This window comes from Rana temporaria, chromosome 1 (genome assembly GCF_905171775.1).
Source record: "Rana temporaria chromosome 1, aRanTem1.1, whole genome shotgun sequence".
Taxonomy (NCBI): domain Eukaryota; kingdom Metazoa; phylum Chordata; class Amphibia; order Anura; family Ranidae; genus Rana; species Rana temporaria.
Window position 1 is genome coordinate 485,066,649 of NC_053489.1, and position 14,830 is coordinate 485,081,478.

Genomic DNA, 14,830 nt, shown 5'->3' on the forward strand with positions numbered 1-14,830 from the left:
CTATAATTATCACTGCACCTGAGAAGTCACATTCCTTCATTAACAGAATTCAAACAAAACACCATCACACAATAAATCCCTCTCAATCCACATCTTTAGACAGACGTTCTGTCTCCGCATAAAAGGTATTCACACCTCTGAGCATCAATAGGCTTTAAACAGTGTTATCACACATTGAAAGGCCTTTCAAGAGCCAGCCTTATTTAACATGTCAACAGTCTACACAGAGAGATGAGTCATAGAATAAACCAACACTTTGCAATATGAGCTATCAGTAATGTCCCCTGTCCTGTAATTTAGGATATAATTTCTCAGTCACCCTATGGCCCTATCGGACATAAGGTGACCCTAGACATAAGAGTTATTAATGACGCTGGCACAGGATTACCCCTTATCCTTCCAAAGTCTCTGTTTGTCCCGGGTCATTCCGTTACAGATATCTCTATATCCTGGTACCCAGTATGATAAGTGATCCTGCAGTGATAATGACATGTGACATTCTGTATCAAGAATCTATAAAACTTAGTGTAATACAATAAAATATACATGTAACCCAACAAATACCAAAATAAATAACCCCACGTGTATACATGTAGAAAAAAATCTTCTAAAATTTTTTTTTTTTATCAAAATCAAAATTATCGTCACCACACTACATTGGGTGTGTGCGTGCAGTATTGACAGATCTGGAGTGAGCCTGTATTATGTACGTTTATATAACTACGTCAGGAGAGAGACCAAAACATGTGAATGTACTTGGACTTTAAAAAGGATTTTATGCTATGCTGCGCTTTCTTTCCACATATTTGATGCCTGTGTAGGTTTTAGAGAGGTTTTTGTCTTACTTCCCACAACTCGAACAGAAAGTAAGGGGGGCTCTGCCAACAGGGACAAAGACAAAAAGAAAAACGTGACAAAGGTTTTTAATCCTTCATGTACTCAAATGACCAAGGACCCCTTTTGGGTTCATGATCCAGTGTCAGAGATCTGCTTTTATAATCAATTCACAGTGGTTACAAATTAGCCTGAGCTTTAGACTAATATAACATATAGTAATTGTACATTAAGGGCCGGATTCACAGACATTTGCACTTGCGCCGCGTATCAGTGATACGCTACGCCGCCGCATCTTACCTGGCGGAATTTCGAATCCTCAGCGATTTTGCGCCGTAAGTTACGGCGGCGTAGTGTTTTTCTGGCGGCGTATTTGAAATTGGGCGGGTTGGGGGCGTGATTCATTTAAATGAAGCGCGTCCAGCGAAAAAAAAAAAATGAAGCGCGTCCCCGTGCCGAATGAACTGCACATGCTCCGTTTTTAAATTTCCCGCCGTGCTTTGCACGAAATGACGTTGCACCAACGTCATTTTTTGAACTTAGACGTGAGTTACGTCCTTTCCTATTCACGGACGACTTACGCAAAAAAAAACATTTTCAAATTTCGACGCGGGAACGACGGCCATACTTAACATGGCAAGTCTATCTATACGCCGCAAAATAGCAGCTTTAACTATACGCCGGGAAAAGCCGACTAGCGACGACGTAAGAGAATGCGACGGCCGCGCGTACCTTTCTTGAATCGACGGAAAAAGCTAATTAGCATACCCGACTCGGAAAACGACGCAAACTCCACCCAGCGGGCGCCGAAGTATTGCACCTACGATCCAAAGGCGTACGAAGCCGCACCCCTGTCGGATCGAACCCAGATGCCGTTGTATCTTGGTTTGAGGATTCAAACTAAAGATACGACGCGGAAAATTTGAAAGTACGCCGGCGTATCAGTAGATACGTCGGCGTACTCTCTCTTTGAATCTGCCCCAATGTTCTTTTTAGTTTGGTGTTATGGCTCATTCAATAGTTTGGAGTAAACATGTCTTCTGGTCATTTTACATACTACTACATAGGTACCTATTAGTATATAATTGTAGAAGGCTGGTAAATTAAAACTGACAAGTACATACTGTATGTGAAGAATGTTGTGTTTCTTGCAAAACATTATGGATTCTGGAAAAAAATATTATTGTTACTTTTTTTTTTTTTTTCGGAGGTTTATTTGTTACAGAAGCAACATCTCCAAGTATCCATGGTAAGCAAATACATCAATTTACGTGGGGTTTTATATTGAAAGGGTTTGTAAAGGATTTTTTTTTTATCTTAATAGCTTCCTTTACCTTAATGCAGTGCTGTTTTCATGTCCTCGTTGTTTGTTTTTGCACTCAAGTTGCTGTAATTCTTCTCTGATCTCCACACTTCCTGGTTGTCTGTTTCCTGATAACCACAGTACTGGGGACTTTCTCTCTGTGGTCACTAATCAAGGAGGTGTGATTACTCTGTGTATAGTTTCTAGTTTTGTTTTCCAAACCATCACTGCTCTATGGCTCTGTATGCTCTGTAAGGCGGAGAGGCAGGAAACAACATGCAAAAACTAAACTAGAAACTGCAGGTACATTATATGATTGATTTTTATCTATTCAATTGTTTTTAAAAGGAATCAGTTAACTATTATGTCTCTATACCCTATAAACAGTCATTTCAGCAAAAAAAATTAAATATTTACAACCCCTTTAAGAAGAACTCCTTCTAAAATAAATTTTGGGGTGAGCACTTGGCCAAAGTCTTGTCTTTTACTTCTATAACCATGCCTCATATTGTCAAAGTTCTGACAAATTGAGCTTCTTTTTGGAGGCAAGTTTCTTGTGATTCCTGCAGAAATAAATATTCCATATATTCTATGGAGAGTTCATTAGGAGGTCAGTAGTGATAAAATATTTTAACAGGTATTAGCATAAGTCCATTTAAAATAAAAGAGCAAAACGTAGCCAATAAGATTAGCGTGGGTGGTGGAGGAGATCTTTTTTGAAGGCATTGTTGCCTTTTTAAGGGGACCCAAAAAGGTAAAACCATCCCTCATCAGCTGTCGGTGCCTGGGTTAAAAAATTAAATGGTTCACTGCTTTGGTGTGGTGCTATTCATCATAATATTTTTTCTCTTTGTAGAAAAATCTGTTCTGTTTGTTAGACAAGCTAATTTTTTTTTCTAAGTGGCATAAAGTCCCCATTTAGATACACAACCCCAAAAGGTTGAAATGGATCATAAGTTTTTATGACTAGATCTAAAGTGGTTAAACATAGAAGATTTTTGGAAGATGCGAGTGTAATTTTATTTTTGTTTCAATCTGTGTTTTTTGGTTTAAAGGGGTTGTAAAGGTAAAAAAAATGTTTCCCTAAATAGCTTCCTTTACCTTAGTGTAGTCCTCCTTCACTTACCTCATCCTTCCATTTTGCTTTTAAATGTCCTTATTTCTTCTGAGAAATCCTCACTTCCTGTTCTGTCTGTAACTCCACACCGTAATGCAAGGCTTTCTCCCTGGTGTGGAGAAAGCCTCTTGAGGGGGGAGGGGCGAGCAGGAGTGTCAGGATGCCCACTAGCACACAGCTCCTTTCTCTATCTGCAAAGTAGAGAGTGTCCTGACCCTCCTGCTCGCCCCCTCCCAAGAGGCTTTTTCCACACCAGGGAGAAAGCCTTGCATTACTGTGTGGAGTTACAGACAGAAGAACAGGAAGTGAGCATTTCTCAGAAGAAATAAGGACATTTAAAAGCAAAATCGAAGGATGAGGTAAGTGAAGGAGGACTGCACTAAGGTAAAGGAAGCTATTTAGGGAAAACATTTTTTTACCTTTACAACACCTTTAACCAACTGACTTTAAACACACACAGACACTAGAAAAATTTGTAAATGGGTGGAAAGCTAATCACCCTGTGCTGTGCAGATTTCCCCTGCTGCTTGGCTGCAGAGAAAGGGACTGGGGAATCTCTGTCCTGAGTCCCTTTCTCTGTCCCAAAAATGAAACATCAGGGGTCTGTTTATACGGCTGATATTTTATGAAAGCACCCTGAAGGGGCTCCCAAAAAATTACAAAAAAATAATACCTGTAATACATTATTGTATAGAAATATTGTAACAATTAAAAAATGAATTGCAAAAAAGTAATAATAATAAAAATAAAATACTAACAACAATCTCTGCTCTATTGACACCATCCTCTGCCCTACATATATATATATATATATGCACAGCCTATTGCATTAGATTGTGCAACATATGTGTATATATATATATATATATATATATATATATATATATATATATATATATATATATATATATATATATAGTGCACAATCTAATGCAATAGGCTGTGCACACCTATGGTGGAAAGGGCTTCTAAAAGAAAGAGACATGTGATAAATGTGCATTGTTCTTTTTGATCGAACCAATAGTAAATGACCCTAAAAGCTAATGGTACACTGTTCCTCCTTAAACAAGACACATTTAAATTATAATCAGTAATAAATGATAGTCATTTGCATGAATTTACTTACAGTATTTATTTTATTACTTATTCTTTTTTTTTTTTTACTAGATGTTCCCAGTAAAGAAGCAAGTACAATGCCAAGTAGAAAAACACAAAAACCTGCAATAAATGACGAAGGTAAGCATCATCTGAATACAAGGTTGTGGATTAAAAGACAATAGGATTTTGAGTAGACTACAGAGTGAGGGTTGAGTCTGTCTATTGAATCTGTTACAACCCTGTCTCAAATTCATCATCTGACAGGGCAGATTTTTCAGAAAGACATTTGTTAAAGGGGTTGTAAAGGTTTGTTTTTTATTTTCTAAATATGTTCCTTTAAGCTAGTGCATTGTTGGTTCACTTACTTTTTCCTTCGATTTCCCTTCAAAATGTTTTTTTCTTTGTCTGAATTTCTCACTTCTTGTTCCTCCTCAGTAAGCTTGCCCCCATCATCCGAGCTGTTCTAGCTGGGGGTTAGTCAGCGTTCTCGTCCCCTCCCTTGGGACTACAGTAGAGCTCTAACAATCCAAAACTTCTATCAGCTGTAGTCAATTCTATGAATTATATACCTATTTGTAACTGTTCTTTACTAGATGACATCATATCACAAAACAGTTTCAAATGGAATTAAATAATTTATAAAGCAAACAAATGATAAAACTAATAATTGTACAGCATAGGTATATAGTCAGTCAAGTTGCTGATATCCCTTCCATAGGGATGAGTATGAATTTAGAAATCTGCATTCTGTTTAACCCCCCTGGCGGTTTCCCGAGTCTGACTCGGGGTTAAATTTTTCAGCTACGATTGGTAACCCCGATTTAGACTCGGGCTCGCCTCGCTGGATCCACAGGCTTGGTTTACTTACCTTGTCCCTGGATCCAGCGATGCCACCGCGCTGTGTGAGCGAGCGGGTCCTCGCTCGATTCACACAGTGCCTCTGTGTGCCGCCGATCTCCGTTCCCTGCAACGTTACGATGCACGGGAGCGCAGAACGGCGCCAAATTCAAAAAGGTAAACAAACAGCTTACATACAGTATACTGTAATCTTATAGATTACAGTACTGTATGTAAAAAATACACCCCCCCCCTTGTCCCTAGTGGTCTGCCCAGTGCCCTACATGTACTTTTATATAATAAAAACGGTTCTTTCTCCCTGCAAACTGTAGATTGTCCATAGCAACCAAAAGTGTCCCTTTATGTCAAAAATGGTTTTAGAGCAGCTAGAAAACAGCGATAATAAATTATAATCACTTGCAGAATTGTGTGATAGCGATTTGTGGGGAAATTCGTCATAAAAAAATAAAAGTAATGACAGCGACAATTCTGCAACTGAGCAAATTTCAGTGATTTTGAGTTGATTACATTATTGAATAATTTTTATTATAATTATATTATTATTTGTTATAATTATTTATAATTATTTATTATATTATAATTTATAATTTTGTTTTAAAAAAAAATTCATACCCGGGATGCCTACTAGACTCTTTGGTCAGATTTAAGTGAGTTATTCCTAAGAATTGCAGGCCTACAGTATAAAACGCCAAATTTAGTTGCAAATAATGGTACCACTTTCAGCACCTTTTTTCTGAAATAAACATACCGCCAGGGAGGTTAAAGGTCATCTCTTTTCTTCTTTTATTTTCAAGAAATATTCATTTATGTACTATGAATTAAAAAAAAAAAACGAGAGTTTAATTCATTTCTAACATTCAACTACAGAAAATGTTATGAAACAAAAAAAAACATTCAACTACAGCTCTTTGATGAAGCAAAGCATGCTGGATTATTTCTGCTACCAATAAAGACAGTAAAAAGACACATTCCTCATCCTTAGGTTAGAGCTAAAGGGTGCTGCCTTTTAGCATTTGTGAACAAATTATCTTAGAAAGAAAAGCTTGTGGCATTCTTAGCTGTTATGGTCACCATAGGTTAGATCAGCCTTTTTCAACCAGGGTGCCCAGGCACCCTGGGGTGCCTTGAGATTTCTTCAGGGGTGCTCTGGCAAAATGCCTTAAAATTTCTCAAGCATCGGGGCGCATGCGCGGCGCTGACCGGGATGGACGCTTGAGGCTGTAGCTCCGCTCCACTTGGGACCCAGATCACTGCTGGAGGGCTAATACAGATCGGCTTTTTGCTCCATTTTAACACCCCTCTAGCCGCAACTCCGTAGTGCATGCCGCCGAAGAAAAAAAAGTCCCAGGGCCCGGCTCAGCACACTTTGACACACTATCTCCTCCGTGCTCGGGAGCAGGACAGCATGTCACAAGATGGCGCCGCCGTGGATCCAGGCCTGCTAGGCACGCCGCAGCAGACCTCACCATTACGTCCGTCCGCAGCATGGCAATTGGAGGCAAACCGTGAGTACCAGTCTGGTTTATCCAAGGCTGACCTAGATGCTAGTCTAGAGTCCATGTATGAAAAACTAGCCACGAAGTTCCAGACTGAACTCCATAAAACTTCCCACACGCTTTCCCAGGAGATCGCGGCCCTCGGCTCCAGGACCGACCTCCTCGAGACTAAGCATGACGAGCTGGCACTAGCTTATGGGGATCTTAGTAGGGAATATGATTCACTGTCCTCAGCATTTATTCAGATGCAGTCCCAAATTGAGGACCTTGACAATCGAAACAGACGCCATAACCTACGCTTGCGTGGGGTCCCTGAAACAGAAGTGGAACTTATTCCCACTGTCATCAAACTCTTTAAATCTCTGCTGCCAAACTGTGACTCTGCTGCATTCACTTGCGATCGCATCCACAGAGCTCTCAGGCCAAAGCCACCCCCGGACAAGCCCCCGAGGGATATAGTCCTTTGTATGAAGGACTTTCTCATTAAGGAAGAGATCCTACGAGCAGCTCGCATGAAACAACGTATTGTGTTGGATGATAATGTGATTCAGATCTATCCGGACATTTCACCTGCTACCCTTGATAGACGCAGAGGCCTGAAGGAAGTCACAACGATCCTTCAGTCTGCCAGGATTCGATACAAGTGGGGATTTCCCTTCAAGCTCACAATCCCCCACAATGGCACGACATACTCTGCAACATCTTTGCTGGAAGGACAGGAGATCCTCGTAAAGCTGGGCCTCTTGGATGCTGCCATGATTCGCCGACCCCCCTCCACACCTAGACCTGCTCCAATCTGGCAAACACCTCCACCTCGCAGGGATAGAAGGAGGATCAGATACGACCCTGGTGACAGAAATCTTAACTAGCCTAATACAGATGCCCCACACTGGGCTTCTCTAAATCTCTTTTTTGGCAACTACTACATTTGTGATGGAACTTTTCTTATTTTTTTTTCATTTTTATGATTTACTTATTGGCTCCGTTTCCATCATTCCAAAGGCTCCCCCTCTGGTATTCGTCCCCCGGAGCCGCGTCATGCCCTCCCCACCCAGCTAAATTTGTGACCTTTCGCCCCTTTGAACAAGTGATTGAGCCGCTCCCCCTCACTTGTTTGGACCTGCTGGGTTCGAGACCTAGTTGTCTCGTTTTGTTTTGGTTCTCTTATTATCAGGTTGTGATCTTATCTACCTGATCCAATGCATATGTTCTGCATTCTATTTTTCTGTGATTTCTTTTGTTTTATGTTTTTACTGTGTTGTTTTTTAGACATGGTTTACTTTTTTTCAGGTCAACGGCTTCCTATAGATACTATTGGTGTCCTTTTTAAACTTGGATTGTGTGCTTTACAAATGTATGCTCTAATTGATGTTCCCTGCCTCTCCTTCACTGTGGTTAGGCTCGGGAGTGTGGTGGCGCCCCTGACAGATAGTGATTTAAGATGGGGTCTAGGTGTGTCTTTTATCTTTGATCCAAAATCCCTGCTTATAGAGCATCCTTGCCTTTCACATGCCAGTTACATGTGTGTCACATAATGTGAAGGGCTTTAACTCCCCTGTAAAGCGGCGTAAGGCCTTTGACATGTACAAATCCTTAGGAGCCAAAATTCTCCTTATTCAGGAGACTCATTTTGCCCAATCCTCCCATCCTAGATTCTTCCACAGACAATTCCCTCAGGCCTTTTACTCGCTCCACACCTCTAAGTCTAGGGGCGCTGCCATTCTCTTGCACTCTTCTTTTCCTATGGAGGTTAGGCAGGTTGTTGGAGATCCGGAGAGTAGATATGTTATAATTAAGGGGCTTGTGAATAACAAAGAATTGACTATCGCGTGTATCTACGCCCCTAATGATGCCCCTGTTTCTTTCTTCAGCTCTTTTTTTGCCATCCTGACCCAGCACCAGTCCCCGCATATGATAGTGGGTGGGGATTTCAACATGGTTGCCAATGCTAACCTGGACAGGTGTACCACCGCGATCAATGCTAAGGCTTTTCCCAAGACCTTGGCAAGATGCCTTCTTGATCACCAATTGGTGGACGCATGGAGAGCGCATAATGTAGGGGTTAGGGAGTTTACTTTTTATTCTCATCCCCACAATAGCTCAGCTAGGTTGGATTATGTCTACACCTCACCGGTTCTCTTGGCCAACTCCTCATCCTCCTCGATTCACCCCTGCGTTTGGTCCGACCATCAAGCGGTATCTTTTACCATGAAATTTATTGGCTTAGCCCCTGCCCCATACTCTTGGCGGCTTAACGAAGCACTCCTGTCAGACGCTGTAGTTGAGTCGGATGTTAAGAGGGCCATAGTAGAATACTTTGCACAGAATGCCATTCCTGGACACTCCATTTACCACAGTCTGGGCTGCCCACAAGGCTGTGATCCGGGGAAAACTCATAGGAATTGCCTCGGCACGTAACAAACAGAATAGACACAAAATCCTATCACTTTCTGCTGAATTAGATCTTCTTTATAAGAAGGCTGATTCGTTGCACTTAGACTCTACCAGACAGGTTATAGAACAGAAACGCCTAGAATTAGATGTTTTGCTCTCGGATAAAGTGGAGAAAGCTTTGAGATGGTCTAGGGCGCGATTCCTGCTTCATAGCAACACGGCCTCGTCCATGTTTGCGAGAAAATTTAATCAGCAGACGCGCCCTCCACATGTCTATAAGCTAGATGTCGGGCCGGGTCGGACCTCTTCTCACCCGCAAGAAGTGCTTCAGCACTTCACGCAGTTTTATTCTTCTCTATTGGCAGCAAGGCCCTCGGAGCCCTCAGTGCAAGATGACCCCTGGTTCAGTGCCATCCCTATCCCCTCCCTTTCTTCTGCACAGCGTGATAAACTGAATGTGCCAGTCACACCAGAAGAGGTCCTCGGGGTTATTAAGTCTCTAAAGTCGGGTTCCGCCCCTGGTCCTGACGGTTTTTCGTCGATATACTATAAAAAATTTGCGGAACCACTATCCTCCAGGTTAGTCCATTTATTTAACTTAGTTCTGCAAGGTGGTAGCTTCCCAGAAGAAATGTTGCTTGCCAACATGTCCCTGATTCCTAAACCGAATAAAAACCATGCTCTCCCCCAAAATTATAGGCCTATATCGGTTATTAATAACGACCTAAATTTTTTTCTAGAATCATGGCCGATAGGCTAGCAGGAGTGATCTCGTCCCTTATCTCGCCTTTTCAGTCAGGTTTTATCCCCCATAGGCTTATCACGGATAATATACGCCTAGCAACGAACATTATCCAGGATGCCAACTTATTTTCCCGTAAAATTTTTCTGTTAGGTCTGGACATCCATAAGGCCTTTGATAGCGTCTCCTGGAGCTATCTATCCACACTTTTGCCCCGCATGGGTTTCCAGGGTGAGTTTTTTCATGCTTTTCAGGCACTGTACCAAAATCCTAAAACGCGCATTCGAATCCCAGGGTGCAGCTCAAAGTTTTTTAGCTTGGGTAGGGGTACACGGCAGGGTTGTCCGGATTTTGCGAGGATCTCCGGTCTCTCAGTCAGTGTCTCAAAATCTGTGGCCTTACCGGTTGGCTTCTCCCCCGAGGAGATAGGTCATCTAAAGCGTAGTTTTGCGTTCTCCTGGGTGATAGACACTCTTTCATACTTGGGCATCGAACTGGCTGGAGATTACCGCAAACTCTTTCACGCAAATTACCCCAAGATGTTTGCTAAACTGAAGGTTCTGTTGAAGCTTTGGACCCCTTTACACATCTCTTTTCTTGGCAGGATCACAGCCCTGAAGATGACAATCTTGCCCAAGCTCCTTTACCTGTTCCGCTCCCTTCCTGTTAGGCTCTCTAAATCCCTTCTATTAGATTTCCAGTCCCACCTGAATAAATTTATATGGCAAGGCAGGCCCCCAAGATTCTCCAGGGAAGTCCTATACCGTCCAATGGCTCGGGGGGGTCTGGGGGTCCCTCAGGTTTGGCTCTACTATCTATCTAGCAGGTTCACTCAGCAGGCTCAGTGGAATATAGCTAACTCTAGAGTCCCCTGGGTCAGATTTGAGGAAGAGTCAATTTCCCCCTATTTCCTCCCGGGCCTGTTGTGGTCCTCTAATAGATCATGGCCGGGGTTGCTATCGAAGAATACCATTGTGGATGAGAGTTTGAGACTTTGGTTGGATTATAAAAATAAACTTAAGCTGAGCTCAGATGGACCTCAGGGGGCTTCATTCTTTGGAGATCCTAGATTCCCCTCGGCTTTTGACCACCCTGAGGTGTTTGAGATTTGGAGGGATTGTGGCCTGACTCAGCTGAAAAACTTTCTGGTGGGATCCGGCTTTGTCTCTTTCTCTCAGTTACAGTCGCTCTACCCCTTGCCCACTAGGGAGTTCTACCATTTCCTGCAGATAAGACATTTTTTCCAGCAGCATTACCCCCTTCAAGATTCGAGCATGAGCTCCCTTTTTGAGGATATTTGTTACTCATCTCCCAGACAAAAGGGCCTTATCGCGATGGTCTATGGATTTTTGGAGTCGGTGTCTGAGCCAGATCTAGTGAAATATAGAGAGGACTGGCAGCGGGAACTTAATTTAGATGAGGATGCTTTGGACTGGGCTAGAGGTTGGCATAACAGGCGCAAATGTACTAAGTCCCTGACGGTTAGGGAAACAGCAATCAAGCTCATGACGAGATGGTATTACACCCCTCTTCGCCTTAGCAAAATCTTTCCTCAAGCCTCGTCGGCTTGCTTCAGGGGCTGCCCTCAGCAGGGTTCTTTTTTCCACCTATTTTGGGAATGTGAACGGCTGTTGCCTACATGGAAGGGCGTACTTGAAATGATTGATAAGCTGGTGGGGGAACATGTTGTATTAACATTTAAGCACTGCTTGTTGTTCCAGGACATTGAGGACACTCCCAAGCATATGGTTAGGTTAATTCACTCCATTTGTATCGCTGTTCACTGGGCAATTGCTCTTCACTGGAAAAAGCCAGTAGTCCCCTTTTCACCCATAGTTGCTCGATTAGATCAGATGATGCTCTCAGAAAAAATATTCCACACACTGCACGATACAATCCCAATCTATGACGCCAAATGGAACCCATGGTTTCTTTATAGACTCCAGACATAAGTGACCCTGAAATGTTCTATGTCTTGCTCTTTTATTTTCTTTAATTGACTTTTTTGTTTTTCTTTACTATTATATGTGTATTTTCATATTCATTTTTACTTTGGCTTTAGCCACATATGTTGTATAGGTTTGATATATGATGCTCTTAAATGCTAATCTCCTCCCAGGGACCTGGGATGGGCCATGAATGGGTTTCTTTACTTGTCATTATGGATGTGTTTTTCTTATCCTGTATGTATGATTTATACTACACGAACCTATTGCTGTATTAGCTTTATCTGTGCTTTTCGGTGTTTCACCGGTTCATATTTCAATAAAAACTTCTCGAAAACAAAATTTCTCAAGCATGATATACAAGCCCTCCTCTGCCTCTCTTTCTCAACACTGGGGTCACATTTCCTGACTTATAGAGAAAAATTGAGGGGAAAGAGAAACATTGGAATACCAATCAGTACCAGTGTGCAAAAGTGTATTTGATTTGAAAGATAAAATCACCAATTTATAAAAGGCAAATCCACTTTGCACTACAAGTGCAAACTTCAAGTGCAAAGTGCACTTGGAAGTGCAGTCGCTGTAAACCTGAGGGGTAGATCTAAAATGAGGGGAAGCTCTGCTAATTTTATCATCCAATCATGTGCAAGCAAAAAATCCTGTTTTTTTATTTTCCTTGCATGTCCGCCTTAGATCTACAGCGACTGCACTTCCAAGTGCACTTTCAGTGCAATGTCAAGTGAACTTTGCACTTGTAGTTTGCTATTGTAGTGTAAAGTAGATTTGCCTTTAGTAAATAACCCCATATGTGTCCATGTACACATAGGGCAAGATTTACTAAAACTGGAGTGTGCAAAATCTGTTGCAGCTTTGCAAAGAAACCAATCAGCTTCCAGGTTTTATTCTCAAAGCTTAATTGAACAAGCTAAAGTTAGAAGCTGATTGGCTACCATGCACAGCTTCACCAGCATCTGAGTACTCCAGTTTTAGTAAATCTCCCCTCATTGGCTTTTACAAGAGTTTAGAAGCTGCTGTGGTTAGGGGAGATTCCACAAAAGAATTGCGTTCAGCATAGAAACATTTTGACCGCCGGCCATGGGAAAATGCAAAACCGTGTCTTGCCATGTTTTGTGGCTGGTGGTCAAAAGGTCAACATAGTCTGTATGTACTAAGGATGAGCCGAACACCCCCCTGGTTTGATTGGCACCAGAACTTGCCGAACCGGCAAAAAATTTGTACGAACACCGTTAAACTCTATGGCCTCGTACACACGGCCGAGGAACTCGACGTGCCAAACACATCGAGTTCCTCGGCCAGTTCAGTCCTGGAGCCGCCGAGGACCTTGGAGGGCCGAGTTCTCCCACAACATGTTCTCTATTTCCTCGCCGAGGTCCTCGTCGGCTTCCTCGGCCGAAAGTGTACATTCAGCCAGAAACTCGGTCGGAAGCTGAATTCTGCCGAGGAAACTGGTCGTGTGTACGGGGCCTATGGGACACATACATGAAAAAATGCTAATTTTAAAGGCTTATATGCATGGTATTGTCATAAAGTGTTTGGGGACCCAGGTCCTTCCCCGAGGGACATGAATCAATGCATCCCTAGTATGTACATGAGCCCTAACATGGGTGTATTATGTTGCTGCGTTATGTAAAACTATTAGAATCGTTTTTTACATTTTAGAATGGGGTGCCTCAAGACCATCCATCATTTTGGAGGATGCCTCGACTGAAAAAAGTTTGAGAAACACTGGGTTAGATAATCATTATGTTTAACCACTTCCCTACCGAGTCATAGTAAAATGACGTCGGCACGGACCTTTCGTCCTTCAGATTGGACGTCATATGACGTCCTTGCTTTCCCGGCCGCTAGGGGGCGCGCGCGTCGGTGGCGGCGCGCGCGTCGGCGCGCACACGCCCCCGCCGCATTGCTCGGGACTCGGTGCGCGTGCCTGCCGGCTGCGATGTCCGCTGGGCACCCACGATTGCCTGCAATCACGGCAGGACCATGGATCTCTGTGTGTAAACACACAGATCCATGTCCTGTCAGCGGTGAGGAGACTGATGTGTGTTCCCAGTACAGAGGAACACACATTGATCTCCTCCCCTTGTGAGTCCCCCTCCCCTACAGTTAAAACACACTTCAGTTCCCCATAGTGTTAACCCCTTCCCTGCCAGTCACATTTACACAGTAATCAGTGCAGTTTTATAGCACTAATCGCTGTGTAAATGTGAATGGTGTCAAAGGTGTCCGATATGTCCGCCACAAAGTCACGGTCACAATAAAAATCGCAGATCGCCGCCATTACTAGTAAAAAAATAAAAATAAATAAAAATGCCATATTTCTAAGAACTTTTGCGCAAACCGATCAAATACGCTTATTGCGATTTTTTTTCTTTACCAAAAATATGTAGAAGAATACGTATCGGTCTAAACTGAGTAAAAAAAAGTTTTTTTCTTGTTTAAAAATTATGATATTTATTAAATCAAAAAGTAAAAGATCAGGGCCCGGATTCAGAAAGGAGTTACGTCGGCGTATCTCCAGATACGCCGTCGTAACTCCGAATGCAGGCCGTCGCATCTTGGCGCCTGATTCATAGAATCAGATACGCCTCAATGTTGTCTAGATACAAGCGGCATAAGTCTCCTACGCCGTCGTATATTAGGGTGCAATATTTACGCTGACCGCTAGGGGCGCTTCCCTATACTTCTGCGTAGAATATGCAAATTAGGTAGATAAGCCGATTCAGAAACGTACGTCCGCCCGGCGCATTTTTTTACATCGTTTACGTAAGGCTTTTTCCGGCGTAAAGTTACCCCTGCTCTATGAGGCGTAGCCAATGTTAATTATGGACGTTGGGCCAGCGTCAAATTTTGCGTTGTTTATGTCGTTTGCGTAAGTTGTACGCGAATAGGGCTGTGCGTAAGTTACGTTGACGTCTAAAGCATTGACTATTTGCGGTGTAATTTGGAGCATGCACACTGGGATATTTTCATGCGCCGTTCGTTAAGAACGTCAATTACGTGGGGTCACGGCTAATTAGCATA

General features: G+C 42.7%; 1 protein-coding gene across 2 annotated transcripts in view; it reads left to right on the forward strand.

Annotated features, from left to right (window-relative positions):
• Positions 1–14,830, forward strand: part of EMCN (endomucin) — a 183,872-nt gene that overhangs the window by 127,028 nt on the left and 42,014 nt on the right. The window contains exons 6-7 of one of the 2 annotated variants that reach the window (XM_040330027.1): positions 2,060–2,083; positions 4,422–4,490. In XM_040330027.1, the coding sequence (XP_040185961.1) occupies positions 2,060–2,083; positions 4,422–4,490 (93 nt within the window). Of the gene's footprint in view, positions 1–2,044; positions 2,084–4,421; positions 4,491–14,830 lie in introns of both variants that reach the window. The other variant, XM_040330016.1, reaches the window with a different exon arrangement.